The 25,043-nt window shown below is 37.8% G+C and overlaps 1 protein-coding gene across 2 annotated transcripts in view; it reads right to left on the reverse strand.

The window, feature by feature from the left end:
• The window catches only part of Acss3 (acyl-CoA synthetase short chain family member 3), a 185,620-nt gene that overhangs the window by 79,584 nt on the left and 80,993 nt on the right, over positions 1-25,043 (reverse strand). For both annotated transcript variants that reach the window (XM_032912114.1, XM_032912106.1), the window contains exons 6-7: positions 15,587-15,667; positions 15,410-15,505 (exon numbers count right to left, since the gene is read on the reverse strand). In XM_032912114.1, coding sequence (XP_032768005.1) covers positions 15,410-15,505; positions 15,587-15,667 — 177 coding nt within the window. The remainder of the gene's footprint in view (positions 1-15,409; positions 15,506-15,586; positions 15,668-25,043) is intronic.

Consider the following 25,043-nt stretch of genomic DNA (forward strand, 5'->3'; position numbering starts at 1 on the left):
AATAGCATAAAGAAACTAGTGATCAAACCCAAAACATTATGTTCTCCTCAACCGGCCTTTCTTCTTCCTGCAGAACTTGATAAATGCTTTCCTACAAATTCTCCTAATTAAAATCATCAAGGCTATATATTCAATGTCCTTCTTATCTTCCTAATGTTGCCCACTTGACATCCTCACAGTCACCCTGTTCCTTAACATTGAACTTGAATGTATGATTCTGATCAGCTACTAGACTACCAAAGGTCCCCAGAGAGGACAAGGGAGTACTACAATGAAGGTAGACTTGAAAACCTAACTTCATCACCCAAGGCCGCTAGTAAAGTTATTTAACAGTCTCTGGCCCATGCTTTTTATTACTATAAGTAAGAGACTCAAAAAGTCCTGTTTTATAGATTTGTAGTGTGAATTCATATCTAGCAAGTGCTTAGAAGAGTTCTGATTCCCCAAGATTCAATCAATAATAGTGATTTTTTCCCCTTACTTTCCTGTATACAAACTATTCCCTTTTATAAGACATAATGTTCTCTTAAAAATTAATGGACAGGTATCAGAGCTAGCTTTCCATTCTATTATGGGATGGCTTCCATAGCTGGTAGCTCCCTGAAGTTGACTGGGATTTTGTTGTTGTTGTTGTCGTTGCACTTTTCCTACTGTATGAGCGATTTCTTATTTTGATGCTGTCCTTATTTGCTTGCTTTCTATTTGTCAAATCGATTTTAATTCTTTGGCTATATTTTCAGCCCCAGTACTGCAAGGAGCATATCTGACGCCTATTCTGTTTCCCCTTCACAGCCTCTAGAACAATGTTGTTCACAAATGCTCCTGTAAACATTGCCCGTTGACTTATGACACATCTCACTTGCTTCATCTAACACAGCACACAGGTATATATAAAGAAAAATAACTCAAAAGTAAATATCTTTGCACCATGCTTGGCATTTGAAGAATTTCAGAGATGTTGGCATCTGCTTTGTATTTTTTTATTTGCAAAGATCAAATTATACAAACCCAATCACAGTAATAACCTAGTCATTTTCCTCATCGCAAACACTCTAAAGTAGATGCTGCTATGCTACATTTAGGACAAAGGGAAAACGGAAAAAGAATTTTTCATTACATCTGTAAAATGGGATATCTATATGTTCTTTATGACATTTAGCTACATAAGAGCTATGAGTCTTAAAGGGAAGTGAAATTCCATGAGAATGAAATAAAAAATTAGAAAATATGTTAAAATTCAAACAATGCATAGTAGAATATACCTACACATTCTTGTAACAGTTACAGTTTTGGGTTTTTTTGTTCGGTTTTGTTCTTTTTGTTTTTAAGAGTAAATTAAGAAACCTTACTAATGAACTTTTTGTAAAGCACTGCAGAGTATAATCTCACGAAAACTATAAATCCAGGGTAGCACAGACATCCCAGAGCATGCATCTGAGATGAGACAGCTACGTAAGTTTGTCATCTGCAAAGGCAACTGCTAAGTATTTCTCATCTTTAGTAGTCTCAAATATGAGATTTTCATACTTGAAACTAACCTAAAATCTGTCTTTGAAATGATTATAATTACTTACAATGTATTGATAAAGTACTCATATGTAAAATATGTTTACACTGTCACATTCACATGCACATGATACTCCTTTGAGGTTTTAAGTTGTACTCACGTACGCTACCCCAGTGTTATCCTATGCAATACAGGAGAATACACAGCTCATTTTCATGCTATTTCTAGAAAGAATGGAGGCAGGGTTACCTCAACTCTCTATTCTTTGTATCAGTTCAGGAAAAAAGCCATGCAATAAAAGGTTAGCAAGCTTAGTGTCCGGAAGTCCTCTAACAGACATGAATACTAAAAGTAGAAAGCTAAAAATATATGGGTAGTGGTGAACCATGATCACTGTTGTTTCTCTCAGCTTAAAGCTTCAAAGTCAGACTTATTTCCCTCAAAAGCTCTCCTCATAAAGGACAGATCCCTGAGCAGAGAGACCCCTGGGATATCCTCCACATCTGCTCCTCTTCAAAGTTTGGTGCTAGCATCACGATGGTGCCTAGTGTGCTGGCCCTTCAGTCTTGGCTTAGAAGAGAGTTAATGGGCTCCGAAGGGAGCTGCCTCCAGTATTCCAGTGACCACTCCTGTGCTGTGAGGACAAACAAGGTTCGAAAGAAGAAATGCGGAATACTTGAAAGTCCACATCTTATAAATAGCTGGAATGCAGAGGAAAAAAGTGTCGTTTGTGTTGAAATTTTAGTATTCTATTCCAGAGCAAAATACTTTCTAATTTGTGAGTAATGACTTGCACAAACCTCTCCCCAAATTAACTCTATTTTTATGATTTGCAAATTATTCTACATGCTTTGTGTGAATGGATCAGTTAAGTGATGCAAAGGGTTGTCTATTCTTCATCTGAAGCTCAGTAGGTAAGTCAACTGGCTGAAGCGGACTAGATGAAGAAGTTCCAGGACCCTTGCCATTCAGATACTGACACGCAGGCACAGTTTCTCCAATAAATACAACATTATCAATAATTTCTAAAAGCGAAACTAGAGTGAAATCCAGCGACTCATATGAATTCCAAGCATAAAAGTTAAAATAGTGTATACCAAGTAATAAATTTTATTCTGAAAAATGGAAATGATTCAAAAATGAGTGGCAGAAATGGAAAATGGAGAGTGTGTCAACTTTCTCCTTTCATATATAAGAAATGCATCCCTAAAATGTTGTATTGACCCAGAGTCATATTGGTAAATAAAGGCAAGTGTTAAAATTCCCAGACAAGTGACCACGCTTCTGCAGCATAATTCAGAACGTTAAGTCTTTGACTTCTTAAAGGCAATCCTTTGAAATCAATTATTGAATTATTAACCATCCACCTTAGTTTGCCTGAATAGAATATTGAAGAACGTCTAAGAAACACTTGCTCCTACCAGATCTGTACTGTGAAAGTGTAAGCAGTTGCAAAGCAAGAGTGAACGTTTTATGAATTGCAGCTTTTCTGTTTTCATGTTTGTTTGTTCATATGCTTATAAGGTGGATTCAGGTAGCCCAGGCTGGCCTCAAACTTTCTATGAAGTTGAGGATGACCTTGAATGTCCTAGATATCTGTGTCCTAAGGTCATTGCTCTACGTGGTGCTAAGGATGCAACCCAGGGCTTTATTCATGCTAGACAAGTAATCTACCAACTGAACTATATCTTCTGCTTTTTGAAGGCTCCTCAATTTTTTTATTATATTGGAACAATAGTTCTGTTAAAATCAAGTATTTCATCTAGTTTATGGCTTTAATCTCATGATAGATCGAATCAAAACTATAACTAATACTATCCTCTGGACCTAGGTAATAACTTAGCTTAGGAATACTCAGCGGACTCCTTGCTTAACAACACTGCTGTCACTGAAGACACATGGGTGCATTGTGTTCTGAAATCAAAGTGTGTGTATAAGATACACATTTGCAGCTGGTACACAACAACGTTAAAAAGCAAAGGCAGGGTCTACAAGAACTCCTTCTCTTTGAGAAATAATCTTAGGTTTGATTCTGCAGAGAGCAGTCAGGAGGAGTAGGCAAACAATAAATGGAAGACAGAGAGAGACCAAGAAGCATATGTGCATATATTCACCATGTGACAACACATTTTTTGTGCCTGATACTAAGATATTAGAGTTGTTTAGGCATCAAAGTTCCTATATGAAAATATTGTTATCATTATGTCTGTTGTGTTCTCAAATGCTGGTGTGAAAAGCTCAACTGCCTTATGATGCTTGTAGTAAGAATTGATGGAAACAACTTTGGGGGAGGCAGACTTGTAACATAAGTTTGGTCATTGGGCTAATACCCTTTTTGTTAATCAATTAACAAATTAATTTGTTAACAAATTAATTCCAAGTGCTGTAAATAACCCCGTCCCCCAGTCCCCCAGTGCTTCCTCACTGTGACCCACCCTTTTCCCCATCCCCCCTCCTCTCCTTTGATAGGATGAGACCTCCTGCCTCTTCTCCTCTAAGAGTGAGGTATACCCCTGGGTATCCCCCACCTTGCCACAGCATACATCAAGTCTCTGCCAGTTAAGGCACATACTCTCCCATGGAGATCAGACAAGACAGCTCTCTGTTGGGGGAATGGATACCAATTTTGTATTTATTTTTAGATGGATTACCTTAGATAGTTTGTCACAGGTGCAGAAAGAAAGCTAAGTAGCTACCATAAAAAATCCCTGACCCCATCCATATGGTTCTGGAATAAGGTCTGTTTCAATCAACATTTCATTAATAAAATAGCCATCTAAAGGACTTCTGATTATTTTGTTCCTCTCAGGGCTATGAAAATCGATCAATTGTGAAGATCTGTTTTCACTATTAGATACAAAACTGAGTCTTCAAATATATTCAAATAAACTAATAAGAATAAACTTTCGTCTAAAAATGTAATCTATCTGAATAATCCATTCATGAAGTCATTTGATGAAAAAGATATGTTAAATTTATATACCTCTCATCTGAGAAACAACAACAACAAAAAACCCTTTAAGTCAACTTTTGTTTGATATCTTCACTCAGTCATCTCATTAACAAGTATTTATTTGAAAATTAATGAGTGTGAAAAAGAAACTTTAAAGTTGAACACTGACGATTTGTGAAAACTCAGATGATTCTCCCCTCTTAATCCAAGTGAGAGGAAAGGAGCAAGCAAACATTCTAGAAGATTCTGAAAATAAATGGGGCTGCAACAGAGACTCAAGTCAATGCAACACAAGGCACTGGACTACTGTGCAAAGGGGTTTATTCTCATCCAGGAGATCAAACAGGGTCTCATTGAGGTAGTGTACCTGAAATGTAATCTGGTGAAGACCAGGAAGATATTTTTGGAAAAAACAAACACATGGGTGAGTACCTGTGGCAGCAATGAACATAAGAATAGCCAAATATGCAGAAGCAAGCCTTAAACTGAAGTCAGCAACTAAGAGTAACTAAGAGGGGGTGGTTAGATTCTGGAGAGGTGGCTCTGAAGTTAAGAGCATCTCTAATTGAGTGAAGAAACTGATATAAGGGCTTTCTTTTTATTGTTCATTTTAATGAGAAACATATTAATGCATTTGAACATGGAAATCACCAGGAGGCTGACAATTTCAGTTATGTCTTCATAATGATATAGAATGGTATATCCTCTTATGGGACAAAAAAACCTTATTAAATGTCTATTGCATTCATCACTCTTGAGACTTCTCTCAAGAATGTAATGGTCTTGTATCTCGGAGTTAAGCATCCATAGTAGTTTTAACCATTCCTTTTAAATTTTTCCATCAGTTGGTATACTTACAGATTTGAACTAAATTCTAGAGTTTATTAAGTTGCTTTGTTGAAATAAAAGAGCTCATTCATTATTCTTCTATAAAATGGTGTGCTATTCGAAATAGAATGGAGATTTGTTTGTGTATGGGGTCTTGAACTTTAGATGCTTTTTCCCATAATGAACTCCGAATCTCCCTATGCTTTAGAGCATTAGCTTTGTTAAGTCAGGATTCATCACTATGGAAGAACAACATATCAAGACACCAACTCACTGGGACATCAGACCTTTATAATATGGTCCAATAAGCATAAAAATGAAACTTTGATCAAGCTAAGTGATAGATACATGTATTTTTAGAAAAATTAGCACTCTAAAAACTATGCCAATGGTCTGATTAAATTATATTTGCTATGTAAATATTATAGTTTTAGTATTTAAACACAAAAATGCAGCTTCCTACCTAAAATATTTCTTATATACTAAATTAAACTAAGACTAAATACAATTGCCTTTTGTATTCATGGGTTCTGAGTCTCGGAATCAAATAAGCATGGACCAAAACATTATAAAATATCTATATTTGATCTGTTCTTATCATCATTCTCTAAATAATCCAATAACTACTAATTATGTAGTATATACACTGTATCATTTATTGTAAATGTAAATGTGAAGTGAAGTATATGTAAAGATGTGAGTATTTTCCACACATACTTCATCATTCCACGTAAAAAATTTGAAAAGCTGTCAGTTTTACTATATGGAAGGGATTGGGAAACCATTCTCCCATAGGCAGATGATGTTATAAAGTTGATAATTAGTATAAAAGAATGGTGCAAGTTGGAAAAATTGTTTTTGTTGTCAATTGCTATCCTAAACACATCAATATTCTTTTTAACTTAATAATGTTAATTTATATTTAATTAATTAGGTAAAACTATCCCTGCATTTTACATGTCAATAGGGTTAGTTCCATTTCATCTTCTTCCCAGAAGGCACTGGGCCAGAGATGAGAACTGTTTCTTGCCCACTAAGTTTATAGAATAACAGACTCTATTTGCCAAGTTATAGGGATCTAGATGATGTAATAGAAGTCTAAAGAAAAAAAAATCCAATAAGCCTGAGGAAATAAAAAATTGAAATATCATTGGATTGGATACTTATAAGATGCGGCATTTAATACATAATATTTAAGACCCAGTCCCTTAAGACAAGGACTCCTACCTATTGACAATTAGCATGGAAGTTTAACTGAGGGAAACAATCACGGGCACACTTCTGCCCACTTAACTCAGTTTTATGTGGTGTTGGGTAAGAAAAGTAGGAAGCAAGAAACCATAGAAAAGACCGTAAATGTAGACAGGAAGATGATAATTGATCATGCATGCCATGCAAATGACTTTATGTTCTTAAAGTGATCATTGAAGCTGTGATTTTTTTTTTAAGTTTTATATTGACTATTTAAAAATACAGAAGAGTTGCCAGCAAGTATGGAAAATAAAACAGAAATAACAATGGGTCTTTGTTCCACTTTCTCTTGTAGTTAGGCTCTTATAAGACTGTATTACTGCATCTAATCAGGATAAGGATGCTGTGAAGATAAAGGGCCCCCTTAACAGAGATCTGTGTTGTCTACTTTCAGCCGCAAGTACTCATCATTCACATTTAGCAACTCAACAGGCGTTTACCTGTTTACTCATTTCCCAAAATTGGGTTGACTTCAAAGCTAAGGGGATTTTTATTCAGTCTGCAACTTTTCACTTATATAATTATACCATTTGTAAATCGTAGAGCTTTGTCATACCTCTCTGATATTTATGCCCTGTGTTTCCTCATTATGCTATTTCAACTAGCAATAATTTCGATAATTATGTCAACTGGAACCATGGAAAATGACATCCTTGATTGGTCCTCAACTACAGGGGAAATATTCCAACTCTTTTGATTAAGTAGGGTGATTATTATGTATTTTTAAGTGACCCTAGAAATTTTTGTCATGATTGAGATGTCTTCTTTTTCATTCAATTATTATTTATTTTATGTTTCAGAGTATTTAACCTATGAGTTACTCAAAAGTAAATTAAATAGTTTTATGCTCAGTTTGCCTTTTTACTGTGTTTGTATGATCCATATTGTCAAAGAAAAATATAATTTCAATTATTTTAAATTAGCTAAATTAATCTAGCTGAGACTCCTAGCAGTGAGAGATATGATGCCTGATGTGGTCACCGCCTGTAGCCATGCAGGACTCCCAGTGGAGGGAATGAGACAGCAATCCATCTACAATACCTTTGACAAAAATGTGCCCTGCCCTTATGATGTTTAGGGAAAAGGATGGAGCAGACTCTAAGGAAATGGCCAACCAACGATTGGTCCCAGTTGAGAACCATCCCAGGGCAAGAAGCAATCCCTGATACTACTAAGGATACCCTGTTTTGCCTGTAGATGGGAGGATTCAGCCAGCAGCCAATGGAAACAGATACAGTGACTCACAGCCAATCATTAGATGGCTCTCAGGGAGTGTTGTAGAAGCCTTGAGGGAAGGATTGACGAACCTAAAGCAGGTAGGGGCACAAGAAGATCAACAGAGTGAACTAACCGGAACCCTTGGCGCCTCCCAGAGACTGAACCATCAACCAAAAAGCATACTTAGGCAGGATGTAAGTGACCCACACATGTAACAGACGTGTAACTTGGTCTTCATGCAGGTTCGCCAACAACTGGAGCAGGGCTATCCCTCACTCTGTTGTCTGCCTCCTGTGGACCCTGTTTCCCTAACTGGCCCACCTTGTTTGGTCTCAGCGGGAAAGGATGCACCTAGTTTTGCAGTGAGTTGATGTTCCTGGATAGGTTGATGGGGAGGGGGTCCCCCACTATGAGCAAAGCAGAAGGGGAAGGGGCTGGTAGCTGGAGGAGGAAGGGGGCTGGGATCAGAATATAAACTGACTAATAAATAATAACTAAATATATGAAAAAACTAGCTAAATGGGAGTGAGGATATATGTATATGTGAATGTATGTTTATGTGTCACAAGACAATAAACATCTTGAATTTTGTTTTATTAGAAACTAAAAATATGTAAACTGGTTTTGGGGTAGTAGATTAGGAAATGTTGATTATATCTACATGAGAATGATTATTTGTACATCATTGTTGGTTCAGTTTCTGTTGTCTTAATTGTTATTGATAAAGGGTTGATAAAGGGGCAGGGGAAGGGAAGAACCAGGGTAGAGACAACCTAGAATGGAGTGTCATGTGGTCAGAATCACCTATCTGAAATATACCCACTCCAGTGATTAAATGCAGTAAGCAACTAGACTCCCAGCTACAAATCATATTAGAATTCCAAACATAGTATGAATTAAAGTCAAGATAATATACTTGTTCATGATAGTTTAGAAGTTTTAGATACATAACAAGAGACATGGGTAATAAATAGATAAAATAAATAAAAGACACAGAATGTAGATTCAAATCAGTTTAATAGATAGTCAATAGAACGTGGGAAGAAAGACTAATGTACAGATAGAGGCCAATATAATCTTTCAAGGAGATTATCTAAGAAATATAAGCAGAATAAAACTCAGAGCTAATAAAATGGTACCAATAGGCCCAATTTTAGTTCAAAGGAAGAGAAATCATGACTTGAGAATGACAACAATTTTCAGAGAAGAGGGATGGAAATGAGAATGGGAATTCAACTTAATTTTCAAAGCGTAGTTGAAAGGCTTTGTAAAAGTGATTAGGTCACCGTAGTACAGTGTGGCCAGTTCAGCAGTAGATGCTGTTCAATAGGCAACTATACCACATAAAAGGCACAGAGACAGAGACAATTTTCAAGAGATGACATGATTCAAGCTGAGATGTCTCGGATAAAAAACCTTCTCCAAGTACCTCTTAGGCATATATCCAAAGGATTCTCCATCCTAATGCCAAGACATTTGATAACACATATTGACTATAGACAGAAATTAGAAACAGGCCTAGATGCCTGTCAACAGATGAATGGATAAAGAAAGCTTGGTACATTTACACAATGGAAAATTAGTACGCTATTTAAAATGAAAGAAATATGTTACTAAATGGTGACAGATAGAAAATTCCATCCTGAGTGAAGTAACACAGACCTAAATACAGATATGCTATGTATTCACTTGCATGTGGATCTTAGCTGTTAAATTCTTCGATAACCAGGCTACAATCTGTATAACCACAGAGGATAGGTAAAAAGTAAGATCCTGGAGGATGGAGGATGTATCTCCATAGGAAGGGCAAACAAAATAGATAGCTATGGAGGGGAAGAGGGGGACATGATCAGGTATTGGGTGGGAGGAAAGGACTGAAGCCCTGAGGGCCTGCAGAGAGAATGGAAACAGGCAACCTCAGGAGGTAGGAGGTCAGGGGAACCCTCCAGAATGTACCAGAGACCTGGGAGGTGAGAAAATCTCAGGAGTCAAAGGGAGAGACCTTAGATGAAGTGCCCTATAGTGGGGAGAGGGAACTTGTTGAGCCCACCTCCAGAAGAAAGGCCTAGTGAGAGATGGGGTTGCCATCCAAAAGTCAAAACCTCCAACCCATAATTGTTTCTGTCCAAAAGAATGTAAGGGACAAAAATGGAGAAGAACATGAAAAGAAGGTCCAATTACAAGGCCCAAAGTGGGATCTAGCTCAGGGGCAGGCCCCAAAGCCTGACACTATTACTGAGACTATGGGGTGCTCACAAAAGGACCTATCATGACTGCCCTCCAAAAGACCCAACAAGCAGTTCAAAGAGTCAGATGCAGATATTTGTACCAAACCATTGGACAGAAGCTGATGACCCCTGTGGTTGAATTAGGGAAAACCTGAAAGAAGCTGAGGAGGAGGGCCACCCTGTAGGAGGACCAGCAGTCTCAATTAACCTGGACTCCTGAGATCTCTCAGACACTGGACCACCAACCAGGCAGCATACACCAGCTGATATGAGGCTCCCAACACATATACAGCAGAGGACTGCAGGATATGGGTTCAGTCAGAGAAGATGCACCTAACTCTCAAGAGACTAGATGCCTCAGGGAGTGGAGAGATTTAGTGGGGTGGGTAGGGTGGGGTCACCTTCATGGAGACCTGGGTCAGGGTAGGGGTGGGGGTGGGAGGAGGTATAGGATGTGGAACAGTCAGGATAGACTAGGAAGGGGATAAAATCTGGAGTGTAAAAAAAAAGATTAAATAAAATCTAAATAAAGAAAATACTGTAGCTTTTAAGAGAGTGAACATTAATGTAACTAAGAGTATTTCATTAATTTCTCAGTCATTACATTTTTGATCCTACATTAATGTGTTCGAAATAAAAAGAATATAAATAAAATGACAGTTCCTATCTTCCATCTTTAAAAAAAAATGATTTGGAGGATGTAAACAATAGAATTCAGCAGTGGTTGGGAGAGAAGAGGGTTTCAAGGGAGGCAATAAAAGTAGGGGCATTTAAAGCTAGGGGCCACTTGAGGGTTCATATGGAATCCTAATACAGTACAAGCTACTGGGTAAACAAAGAACACTAATGGGCAGAGACCATAACCAACAGTAGACTGGCAATACAAAATGAGCTCAATGGTAACTTTGGAAAATTTTTGTCTCCTAATGATTTGTCTAGGCTTTCCTTCCCCCACAACAGGTCTTTTGTATCTATCTGGTGGTTTTGGTTTTGTATTCTTATTGGGTGTACTAGTGTATGTGTCTCTGGATGTATGCGTTTCCTGTGCTTTTTCTGTGGCATTGTTTCTTCCTATTCTGGTTTGTTAGTTTGTGAGGAGGGTCTGGGCGGAGTTGGAGAGAGGGAACCATAATGAGAACATAGTGCATGAAAAGTATGTTTTAAATAAATATATATAATATCAGAGAAAAGGAGCAAAAAGCAGAAGAGAATTCTGATGGGAGACTCTCTGACCAGCTGATGTGCAGGCAAGTCACGTGAGGCACTCCAAAGCTTGTCAGTCATGTGCAGATGTGCGCTTTTGTGATGCCTTTTGTCCCCTGTACTCCTATCATTAACTTCCCACCCATAATACTGTCAGTAACTTTAATAAATCCATTGGTTTACACATATACATAGACCAAAAGCAAAACAAACAAACAAAAGGCACTTTTCTATGGAGGAAGACCAAGGAAAAGCACACTAGGCAAAATAAATTGCCTACATAGGGAAAATAAATCAGAATGAAGAAAGATATAGGTGATGATAGCAGATGACTGCAGACAGAAGCAAAACAGCAAAGGTCTTTGACTCTACAACTTATGACGTCAGAAGTGACGTCTGATAACAAACATTTCTGTGAAGTGATACAGACTGAAGCCAGATTACAATGTGATGAGGCATAGGAAACCAAGGTGCTTTGGAAAGGGCTGTTTTATTTCAGGGAATCTAGGTTGTATAGAAGAAAATAAAAGTCCAAAAGTCAGCACATGATAACTTTTGAAATGGTAAAAAAAAAATGAAAGAAAAGAGTTTTTGTTTTGAGGTCAGAAAAAAATAACTTAAGACATTATAAATAAGGAGGACAAAAAAAGATACAGAAATTTTACAAAGATGTAAAATACGTCTTGTCAGCCACACAACAAATGTTTATAGAATCTCTTTTCTGTTTTCGAGACCATCATTCCCAGATAAACTAAACAGCCAAGCTCTCTTGGTAGTGTTAGCACATATTTTAAATAAACAAATAAAACAAGCCAATTCAAACTCAGATATTCATATTCTAGGCATTTCAACTCTGAGGTCACGGTAAGAACCAAGAAAGCTTACTAATGAATTCTTCTTTGTCACATTTGAATAGGCAGTGTCACATTTCAAAGTAAGCATTTGGTGTTAGGATTTATTTTGTTTTCCTCAAGAGGGCTGACTTAATAAAACAAAAAAACACTTGATGTGTTGCAGGAACGTTAGTATGGAGCAGATGTGTCAAGATTGTTTCATGTGTTATATTACAAACTCTAAATGTCTATCAAGTGTGCAGGATATGAAAACACTGCAAGAATAGTGTGAGATAAGGTAACACTTGCTTCAAAGTCTATTATATTTTTTTCAGAGACAGAAAACTAGCCAACTAAAAACCGATGGGAGTCTTACAATGGTGGAGTGTGCAGGAGAATTTCATGAAGGTAGACAATGGCCTCACATTTCTTTCTCTGTACAATTGTTGAGTCGACAATCCTTAATATAACAAAATATCTCAATGATCGGATACTTTTCCCTACATGCCCCACTTATTGGTCTGATATTCCTTATCAACCCATGAGAGACTGCTGATGTGAAAGACAGTATATGATTGAGAGGCTGCCCACTCATCTACATTGTCAGATATTTAATTTGTGCCTGATTATCCCTAAACTATGTCCCTTAATTGTATTAAGAAGGTCTTAGCAAACTGCTATAAAATACAGTAGCTATTCATACATAGTAGCTATTCAACCATCCAAGGATACTTGTAGACTATTCACATTAATCATTTTGTTTCAACTACTGGCAATTTCTCCATCTTTTTCTGGGAGATTAAGCAATTACTTTCTCCATTACACATATGAACTGGGAAAAATTCAAGTGTAGAAAATTAAGATCATGCCACTGCATAGGGTGAACATTTTTAAAGCAACATTATCAATATCTTGCTTGCATGAGAGGTGGTCACATTGGAAAATTTATGGCAAAAGCTATAGACATCTTCCAATTTCATCTCTATGGTAAGATTTTAAAATATTTTAATATTTTTTTTATTTTTTACTCGTGTATGTGTGAGTGAGAGGGGGAAGGAAGAAGGAGAGAGAGAGAGAGAGAGGGGAGGGAGAGGAGGGAGAGAGGAGAGGGAGAGGGGAGAGAGGGAGAGGGAGGAGAGGGAGGGAGGGAGGGGGGAGAGAGAGAGAGAGAGAGAGAGAGAGAGAGAGAGAGAGAGAAGAATGTATATGTGCACTTGTGTATTGCATGTGCCTGAGAAAGACAGAAGAAGGTAGTAAATACCAGATGACTTATACACTGGAGTGTATAAGCTGGAGTTAGAAGCTTTTGTCTCTTGCCTGCCATGCATGCTGGAAAAGCAAACTCCAATTCTGTGCAAAAGCATTAAGTCCTCTCGACACTGAGGCATTTCTCTTGGTCCTCTTCATTATGTTTCAATTTAAATAGGAATATGTACAGATTTCTATATTTTCCATCTAGTTAGATTTCCCAGAAAATCCAGTATCCTACTAAATATGATACTATATTAGTTACCACACACACCCAGATGTTTCAAAAGTCTTAAAAACTACATTTACTTCTTCTGAGTGCACACAGATATCAATGCTTGTATCATGCTATGAATGTAGTCAGAGGACCGCCTGAAGGAGGAGTCATTTCTCTCCATGTGTGTTCTGCAGGTTGAACACAGGTCATCAGACATGGTACCCAAGAGCTCTACCCAAGAGTCCAACTTCTAACTCATTGGTTCTCAGTCTTTCTAATGCTAAGTCCTTTAATACACTTTCTCGTGATGTGGTGACTCCAATCATAAAATTACTTTTGTTGCTACTTCAGAATGGTAATTTTGCTGCTGATATGAATTGTAATGTAAATACCTGTGGTTTTGGATAATTTGTGGGGGTCATGACCCACAGGTTGTGAACCACTGTATGTTGTTGAGTATGTTGATAAGTCTTCATGTAAGAGGCTGATAGAGCTACAGAAAGGAAGCCCCTAAGAGGAATTCTCCAATACAAATATAGAAACCTTATTTCAGGGCGACAATAATTACTGTAACGGAGTTTTCAAGCCATTAACCATTCAACTCTTGAGTCTAATCACTCTAGATTTCTTTCTCTTTTTACATTCAGAGTTGTAATTAGAAACCATGGAAAATATGTAATTAAGATAGACAAAATATTTTTTTTGTAAATCCACCGATTCTCTAGAAAAACAAGATGTTTTTCTATATTGTTCATTTTATGATAATGCTTTCTTAGGATTTTAAATCCGCATCGCTTTGTAAATAACATTTACAACTCTCCTGGAATAGGTTTTATGTTTGATATTGTATTTTCTCCAAAATTTTGTTTCTATTGATTTTTTCATTAACACCATAAGAGCAGGTGGTGGTTATTTTCTTCATGTTTGTTTCCCTTTTGAAATAACTTCTAAAGAATCTATAGCAATTCTTCCTGTTGCCATCCGTCTTTCTTTTTATTTTCCTTTTTATTGGTTATTTTCTTTATTTACTTTTCAAATGTTATCCCCTTTTCTGGTTTCCCCTCCAGAAACCCCCTATGCCATCCCCCCCTGCTTCTATGAAGATACTCCCCCACCTGCTCATCCACTTCCTCCAGCCTCCCACCCTGACATTCCCCTACACTAGGGCATCAAGCCTCCACAGGACCAAAGGGCTCCCCTCCCATTGATGCCCAATAAGGCAATCCTTTGTTACATATCCATCTGGAGCCATTTCTCTCCCCATGTGTACTATTTGGTTGGTGATTTAGTCCCTGAGATCTTTGGGGGATCTGCTTGGTTGATATTGTTCTTCCTATGGAGTTGCAAATCCCTTCAGCTCCTACAGTCCTTGCCCTAACTCCTCCATTAAGTCCCTCATGCTCAGTCTGATATTTGGCTGCATGCATCTACATATGTATTGGTCAGACTATGACAGAGCCTCTCAGAGGAGAGCTATACCAGGCTCCTGCCAGTAATCACTTCTTGGCATCAGCAATAGTGTCTGGGTTTGGTGTCTGCAGATGGGATGGGGCAGTCTCTTGATGGCCTTTCCTTCAGTTTCTGCTCCACTCTTTGTCCCTGTGTTTTCTTTAGCAGTGGGGGAGGGGAAACTTGGGGTAGCCACTAGGAAGTCCCAGATTCCAGGACCCAAATAGGAGGACATTAGCCAAAATATTCAACAACAGGGAGATAGAAACTGTAGCGACCATATCCAGTGGATAGGCATGGTCCCTGGTTGAGCAATGGGGCTACCCATTCATCTCAAAAATATTAATCCAGAATCCCTCCTGTCAAAAGGAAATGCAGTGACATCCACCTTTCACCAGTACTATCCAGGCATACTCATAAAGAACAATCAGTAAAATAAGGGTCCTGTATACAATATCACTTCTATTTTCTTACCTCATATAAAACTGTTGTGTTTCCATGTAGAAGAGGACCATAGCAAATATAGGAATGTCCGACAACCCAGCCTAAGTCAGAAGCTGCCCACCATACCTAAAAAAAATTAAAATGATGATAAAATATTTGTCTTAGTCAGCAAAATGCCATGTACTATAAATGTGAAATCATGGTTACCTCTCCAGGTTTAAGTCCATATATGGAAGACATTGTCCAGTTCAACATTACAGCATATCCCCCAGTGGGTCTAACCACACCCTTAAAAAGAGGGGAAAATGAAGTTAACATCTTCGAAAAATGTTAAAAGGTTTACTGTCTTCATACATTCTCCCATAAACTTTACAGATTTAAATCATTCAGTATTCTGTGAGCTACAAGTTACACTGACTCATATATAATTGTATTTCAATTGTTATTTCTTTTAATTCTCTAATAGAAACCCCAGAGCATATGTGTTTAGCATTACTATTTATAGAAAAACATTATTCTATGACATCCTTACTAGCATATGCAAACATACAATATCACAGTCATATAATACAATTTTAGTGGCAATATTACATTATAGTATCAATATTACATTTTCAAATGCATTAACAGAACAAAAATTGAAACTGCTCAAACTAAATGCAAATTAAATTAAATTTAACAAAAAGCCAAGGGAAGTTATCTGCTTAAGATATAGACCAACAGAACATCCATTCCTTACGATTATGACAATGTGCTGCTTAGAGGAAACAAAGTTACCTTCAAATTGAGACCTAATTACACTGCTAAGTGGGAATCACACAGAACAATATGGGAGTTGAGCAATATGTTAATGATGATTTCCAGAACTCTGAACAATGAATCCTGATGAGTTAGCCTTAAGGCTAACAGATGTGTTTTATGTTACATTTAGGGCCAAATCAAGGCATTACTACATTTTCACAAATCTGTTGCCAGTGCCTTCCCTTAACTTTGGAAACTACCCAAACCCAACAGAGGATATTTGAAACGTAGACACATGAATCACCAAGAGAAGAATGAATGCTAAATATAATAATTAGAACTGTTTATTTCACCATTATAAATATTAGCGGTCATTAGTGCCAAAAGACATGGCCCTTGTAATGAGCTAGCAAATGCCTACTGAGTAAAAACAATAATTTAAAAGTCATGTGCCCTTCAAAGCATCTCTGAGTTGTTTTCTTCAAAACATTATCCTACTCAATGGGCTAAACATGCCCTAATTAATGGATGTTCTCTTGGTTGTGCACTTTTGGTATCATTGTGCAATTATAAGGCACATTATATTATATATATGATTATATATATGATTCAGGAGATGAAAAAGAAAAAATAAATAAAAACACACGGACTTTGCTGTAGCTCCTATTATGGCTGCGTCAAACTGTGGAACATATTATATGTACCAACGATACCTGGTCTCTTGGCAAATATTAGGTGCAGCTTTATTGACATTTGAGCGCCAATTTCTATGTTGTATGATGCAATTGACATACAGATGGCCCTCTTGTTCACCTCGGGAGTATTAGAAATTATGAACCTCTTGTCCAATAACCATTCAATACACACTTAGTCACCAAATCCAAATTGATGAACTCTGTCCTATCTCCCTTTGCTTATTAGTTTCAGTTAAAATGAGTTGGGTGTTTTGATGATGGTCTAGGAACTTAATGTATGGGTATTAATGACTGTTCCTAAAAGCCTTCCACTCTTTTGAAAAGGAGACATCATCCAGTTTCTTTTGTATACTCTATTTTTTTCACATATTACAGTAAAGAAAGCTATGTGATGCCAGCAATTTTTTCAACTATGATGTTTTAAAAGTTTCTCTTCACAACACCTGACACAGCATTTTATTTTAATTTAATTCATTTGAAAAAAAGTTTTATGATATCAGTTTTCGTATTCTGGGTTTCCTTTTTGTTTAAACTGGGACTTGTAAAACTATTTTAACTGTTACTCAAAATATGTGAGATGTAACCATTAGCCCTTATGCCACATTTGAAAAATGGAGACAATAGTTTATGAAAATAAGAGAAACAAACGTGATCAGATTTTAAAGTCAATTTTGAGGGGAAATCCCAATAAGGTAAGCCACTTCTTATTCTGGGATTCTTGAGCTCTTAAGTGTATTTCATTTTTCTTTGTCCTTTATCTTAAGAAGCATCAGTGTGTGAAACCCAGTACTTTGCCTGATGTTCATGAAAGGCTGATTTTGATTTTTTCCTTGAATTTCATTCAGATACTATGTTTAGATCATGCTTTACCCCCAACTCCTCTCAACCTTCTTCCCCACCCAGTTTTATGTTTTCTTTCTTGGTCTGTCATTCAAATATTAATTTAAAAAACAACAGAATAATAAGAAACACACACACACACACACACACACACAAATAAACCCACAACAGCAAAAATCAAAATAATGAAGCAAAAGACTGAGACAAAAACACAAATGTCAAAACAAAGAAAAACAAAGTAAAGCATCTTCAAAAACACAAGTGAGTTCATTTTGTGGTGCCCAACTACTTGTAAGCATGCAGCCTGCTCTGTATTGTGGTTGATAAACCCAGTAGAGTAGACTCCATTGGAGAAAAATGAGGTTCCCTTTACCCGTAGATATCAATTGCAGATAGCTTCTCGGTTAGGTGTGTTACCCTGTGTGCATCTCCACCTCTCACTGCTGGGACCCCACATCTGTTTTGAACCTGTGTATGTCTTGTGAATATTGCTACAGTCTCCATGAGTCATATGTGTATCAGTCCTTCTAGGTCAGGAAGATGCTATTTCCTTGGAGTCATCTACTACCTCTGGCTCTTAAAATCTTTCCATCCCCTTTGGACATAGACTGCTGAAACTCTAAAGTATGGGTTCGATGAAGGTATCCTATTTAGGACTAAGTACTCCAATTTCCTCACTCTCTGCATATTTCCCAGTAGTGGGTCTCTGTGTTAATCGCCACCAGTGCAAGAAGAATCTCCTTTGCTGGGGGTGGAGCGAGACATTCATCTGTAGATATAGCAGCGCGCCATTAGGAATCATGTTGCTGCTATATTTCTGTAACAGAATAATAACATTAGTCTTTACTCTCGGCCCGTGACATATCCAGTATCAAGTTCTTGGCCATATTAGCAGTGTTGAGTATGGGCTCCGTGTCATGAAATAGGCCTTCAAAGAAATCATTAAATGATTGGTCAGTCCCAAAGCCTTTATTCTGCTATTACATCAGTTTGTCTTTTAGGCAGGTTACTGTTTTAGGTCATAGAATTTATAGCTGTTGATATTGATGGTTACATTTTTTTCTCCAGTATCATTCAGAGTACCCTCCAATACCAATACTGCGCACACTAGTCAGTAAAGGTGAAGCTTCTAGTTAGGCATGAAGTAGAATTCTCCATAAGTAATGGCATATGTAAGTGTTATCTTAGTGTTTTTGCATTGTATCAAGGAAATATTTATTAACATTAATGGATAAAATTTTAGATGGTAAAATGCAATGTCTAGATATTATGAAAAGTAAAGGCCTGGGCTATACAACTAAGTAGTAATGCAATATTAAAACCTAGAAGATAAATTTAAACGTTGAAAATGTTTTTATTTCTCTATAATGACTCCTTCTTGGCATGATGCTTACAAATTTATTGTAGAAATTAATCAATAGTTAAAGTTATGCTACACAAAAAGAACAAAGCCATTATAAGTTAGCCATTTCACTTATAAAAGTTAAATCAGGATCAAGTAATCTATTTAAACAGCCCTATAACCCCTGAAGAAATAAAGGCAGTCATTAGAAGTAGACCAATTTAAAAAGTGCCTAAGGCCAGATGGTTTTAGTGCATAATTCTACCAGACTTTTAAAGAAGAGTTAATATCAATACTCCTCAAACTATTTCACAAAACAGAAACAGAAGAAACACTGCTAAACTTGCTCTACAAGGCCACAGCCACCCTAATAACTAAACCACACAAAGACTCAACAAAAAAAAGAGAATTTCAGACTGACTTCTCTTATGAACATTGATGCAGAATACCCAATAAACACCAAATCCAGGAACACATCAAAGACATCGTCCATCAAGAAGGTTTCATCTCAGGGATGCAGGGATGGTTTAAATATATAACTATAACAAAGCAGGTGAAGAAAGACAAGAACTTCAAGTCCCTGAAGAAAGAAAATGAAGAAGACATCAGAAGATGGAAAGATCTCCCATGCTCATCAAGAAGTAGGATTAACAGTGAAAATGGCCATCTTACCAAAAGCAATCTACAGATTCAATGTAATCCCCATCAAAATTTCAACACTACTTTTTATAAACCTTGAAAGAGCAATTCATATGGGAAAAAATGAAGCCAGCCAAAACAGTGCTGAACAATAAAAGGATTTCAGGAGGAATCATCATCTCTGATCTCAAGCTGTACTACAGAGCAATAGTTACAAAAATGACAGAGTCTTTGTTCAGAGACAGACACATTGATCAATGAAATCGAATTGAAGATCCAGAAATAAACTAACACACCTAGTGACACTTAATTTTTGATAAAGCCAAAAGCTTGCAGTGGAAAAGTTAAAGCATCATTAACAATTGCTGCTGAACTAACTGAATGTCTACATGTAGAATGAAAATAGATCCATGTTTATCACCCTGCACAAACTCCAGTCCAAGTTGATCAAGGACCTAAACATGAAAGAAGATACACTGAATCTCATAGAAGAGAAAGTGGGAAATATCATAGAAGACATTGTTACAGGAGGAAATTTCCTAAATAGAACTCCAATGACTCAGGCTCTAAGATCAACAGTAGATACATGGGACTTCATGAAACCGCAAAGCTTTTATAAGGCAAATACACTATAGGACAAATCAATAAACTACAGTTTGGGAAATGATCTTCACTAGCCCTACATATGACAGAGGGCTAATATCCAAAATTTACAAAGAACTCAAGAAGTTAAACACCAACAACCCAAATGACCCAATTAAAAAGTGGGGTAGAGAACTAAACACATAATTCTCAACATAGGAATCGTGAATGGCTGAAAAAGGTTCAGTCTTTAGTCATCAAGGAAGGCAAATCAAAACAACTCTGAGGTTCCCATCTTACACACATCAGAATGACAAAGATCACGACATCACTCATGCTGTGAGGATGTGCAACAAGGGGAACACTCTTGCATTGCTGGTGGTAGTACACATTTCTACAACCACTTTGGAAATCAATTTGGAAGGTTTTTCAAAAAACTGGGAATAGGTCTATCTCAAGATCCAGCTATACCGCTCCTGGGAATATATCAAAAGATGATCCATCAAAGCACAAAAACACTTGCTCAACTATATCCATAGCAGCTTTATTCATAATAGCCAGAGAGTGGAAACAACCTAGATCTCCCTAATCGGAAGAATGGATAAAGAAAATGAGCATGTGCACAAAGCAGTATGATTCATCTATTAAAAACAGAGACATCATGAATTCTGTAGGCAAATGGATGGAACTAGAAAAGATCATCCTGAGTGAGGTAACCCAGTTCCAGAAGGACATGCATGGTATATACTCACTTGTAAGTGGATATTAGCCATAAAACACAGGTACCCTATCGCACTGTTGAACACATACACATGTTATTCAGACACAAAGAAGTTAAACAAGAAGGAAGACTCAAGTGAATAAGCTTGAATCTCACTTAGAAGGAAGAAAAAATCATAAGAAGCGGATGGAGGGAGGGAACTGAAAGGCAGAAGGCATGGGGAAGGGAATGGGGGTTCAAGATCAGGTGTGGGGAAGAATAAGAAAGATGGCTAGATGGCCATGAAAATTAACAGAAATTCTCAACTGACACGGATCAGGAGGTAGGGAGCATATCCAGGATGAGACAGAGAGACCTGGAATGTAGGAAGCACCCAAGAATCAATGAGGGTGACCTTAGATGTAACTTACTACATTGGCAATCTGAAACCTGAAAAGGCCACCTCCTGTACCCAGGCATGTGTCCCAAGAGAGAGATAATGTCACCAAGCCATCCACATAACTTTCAACCACAAATGTATCCTGTCTCCAATAAATGCAGGAATGGGGAATGGGGCAGAGACTGAGTAAATGGCCAAGCAGTAACCAGCCCAACTTAAGACCAACCCCATGGGTAAACCCCAGTCCCTAGCAGTATCAATGTTACTCTGTCATGCTTACAGACAGGAGCATGTTCTCCTCTGAGAGGCTCCACCCTGCAGCTGTCTCAGTCTGATACAGACACTCACAGCCAAACAGTGGGTGGAGCTTGAGGATTCTTGTGGAGGAAAAGGAGAAAGGATTGTAGGCCCCAAAGGGGATAGGAACTCCACAGTAAGACCAACAGAGTCAACTAATCTGACCCCTGGGACTCTCAGAGTCTAAACCACCAACCAAAGACATACACGGGTTAGACCTAGGCCTCTGAGCAAATATGTAGCAGATGTGCAGGTTGGTCTTCCTGTGGGGCTTTCAACTGGAACAGGGACTATGCTAAAATCTGTTGGCTGTCCCAGGGATATGTTCTTCTATCTGGGTTACCTTGTCTGTCCTCACAGGGAAGGGAAATACCTAGCCTTACAGAGACTTGCAGTGTCAGGGTCTGGGTATACCCAGAGGGCCCCTACCCATTCAGAGGAGAATGGGATGGGGAATGGGGTGACCAGGAGGAAGGCAGTAAGCAGGATGTAAAATGAATAAGTAAAATATAAAATTAAATTAAGAAATAGTCAACATGAGTTCATTAATCAACTATAATTATGTAATTTGGCCCGGCATCCTAAAATATTCAGACAGCAGACTATAAACTTTAGGGGCTTCTTAATGATGTAGAAATAAGGAACTCTTATTTGCAGTGTAGATATTTTATGAGTTCAAAAGTAAAAAAAAAAAGGAAAGAAATATTAGGTCTCAGCAGACATTACTATAAAGATTAACTTGCTAATCAAACAGGGAGAGAAGTATGTTTTGTTTCTTTCCAATAACCATAGTTGTAACAATAATTGCAATGTGAAGAAGAAATGTTGTTCAGACTCAGAACTCCAACTCATTGCATTCTAAGCAAGAGAAACTAATCAGAACCTAAAAATAGATGTTCCTAAAAAGTGATTCTTGCTGTATTGCCTAGGCTGGCCTCAAACACCTGGGCCCAAGCAACCCTCCTGCCTTGAGCTTCAAACACAAGAAACAATGGGTGTGTTTGTCAAGCCTGGTTCTAAAGAAGATAATTTTAAAGTAAATATTAAATATTGTGGTTAATGTAAAAGTACTTATTCAAGAATAATGTTTCCCTATAAAAGGCAAGTTTAAGGTATTTCGGTCTTTTTAGTGTCTGTTACCACTTTCTACCAGCGCTTATGCTCTTCCTTAAGTGTAAAAGCCTTAGGAATCTAATGCAGTCTCAGAAAAGCCCCATGCGGTACCAACATTCTGGACCCTGTAGGATCAGAGGTAAATTTTTTGATATAGAAAAGCTGAAATCTCTTCATGTGATTATAGCATTAGTTCAGAAAAGAAGCCATGAAATGAATACTCTCTCAGAAATGGGAAGTATAAAAATTAGATATTATTTTATTTTTGACCACATAGAAATTCATACAGTATTTAAAAAAGCAAACTCAATGTGTAAGAAAGCTGAAAATGGTTAGGGGGAGAATAGGTGTGTTTTCTTCAGTGGTGAGGCCCTGACATAGTGCACTGTGTATGCTACAGAACAGACATTAGGCTCATATTTTGACTGAATAAAAAAATAAACAGTAACTGCCTTACCATGTGGTTCCACCCAGGACCTTCTGCGTATAAAGTAGACATGATCACCCCTACACTATGGTCCTGTGACGGCTTAATGCCCCATCATCGGGGAATACTAGGACGATGAGGCAGGAGTGGGTTGGTGGGTGAGGGAGCACCTTCATAGAAGCAGGGAGAAGGGAGTGGGATAGGGAGTTGTCAGAGGGGAAACCAGGAAGGGGGGATAACATTTGAAATGTAAATATTTAAAATAACAAAAAAGAAAATAAACAGTGAAGTGATTAAGCACCTGTACCAACAAGACAATAGTTTAAAAAAAGTTCTTTTCCTTTCCGGGAGAAAGTCTTAGAAGTCTTAGTATCATAGAAGAGATGGAATGTTTCCATCTGAGATATTTCATCAACTACAGAAACTCTTGCTATGGGTTCTTATGAACTCGGAACCTATCCCTGCGGAGGATTCTTTAGCGGCTATGTAATTTCTTATTGATCTGTACGACTCGGAGTTAAGGGGCTAAGATGTAGCAAGTTCAGCAATTTACCAGCCAGAATTGTAGCAGAGATGGAAAACTGCTTGCTTATTTGTATTACTCTTGCTCTATCTCTCTCTTACCTGTTCCCTGGGGCAGGGAAGAGGATGAGTCTACACAGTGGGAACAAAATTTTCAAAAGTGCTGAAACCGTACAAAAAGCCTTATCTACATCTTTCCTTCCCTGCCTTAATTTCAGCCCCATCCCTCTGCTTGTGCTTCCCCCATTATTCTTTTACTTTTTGGCACTGAAACTTTTTTTTTAATCCATGTCTGATCACCAGAGTCCTTCTAAGGTAGTAAACTTGAACGGAGATAAAGGTGATCGTTATTAAACTCTCCTGAATGCGGTCATGAGTAGCAGACGGAACATGAAAACCACAGCAAAATTAACTTGTTTGACAAGTAGGACAGCCACAGATGCATAAATATTGGCAGCGGCTAACAGGTAAACCTCTCGTGCAGCTCCCAGTCAGCTCTAGGACTGGTAGCTGTAGATGTAAATACAACCCTGACGTACATCTGCAAATTCTCCCGAAGAACTGACTACCTAATGTAGACCTACGTATGCATATGAGATATAGCATCTCGAGGGAGCATGTGAGATGTGCATAGATGCCTATGGGCATAAACACACATGAGTTACAGCACATGCACAGAGGTCAGAAGAAGCTCTCTGCTGTTGATTCTTGCCATCTGTTTTATTTCAGACAAAGTCCTGCTGTTCACCGATGCTTTCCCCAGACTCACGGATGTGTGAGCTTCTAGAACTTCTGTCTGCCTCCCACCTCCAGGTAGACACTCCAGGATTGCAGACCCCTGTGCTCCCCTGGTGCACCCTGTCAGGTGGAATCTGAGGATCTGACCTCGAGTCATCAGACTTATGGGACCAACAACTTACCCACTGAGCCATTCCCCAGCTCAAGTGTGTTTTAAAACACTTTAAGTACTTCAAAATACCATTTTTTTCTAAGAAAAAAAAATGCTGCATAGTGGCATAAAATTTATAGGTCAATGTTTCATTACTGCAAATACGCTCATCTTATGTTCATAGTTTCTAACACAATTAATTTTTATTATGCCTTTAAAATGAAATAAGGATGATAGGCATGGGAAAAAAAGGCAGTGAAACAGACCAACTACAGAAAAATTGTTCACCAAATAATCTGAAGTCGTGCCTGGGTCATAAATAATAAAACTGCTTGGAATAAAAGCACTTGGATATATTCTAAGACATGCACTAATAGGTAAAATGTACATTAAAGTAAGTAGCATAGACCTCCTGGTTCCTACTTGTGCCAGGGACCAGAGCCCCAGTCAGAATGCCTAAGATCAAAAACTCAGGTG

The sequence above is a fragment of the Rattus rattus genome, chromosome 1 (genome assembly GCF_011064425.1).
Source record: "Rattus rattus isolate New Zealand chromosome 1, Rrattus_CSIRO_v1, whole genome shotgun sequence".
Classification (NCBI taxonomy): domain Eukaryota; kingdom Metazoa; phylum Chordata; class Mammalia; order Rodentia; family Muridae; genus Rattus; species Rattus rattus.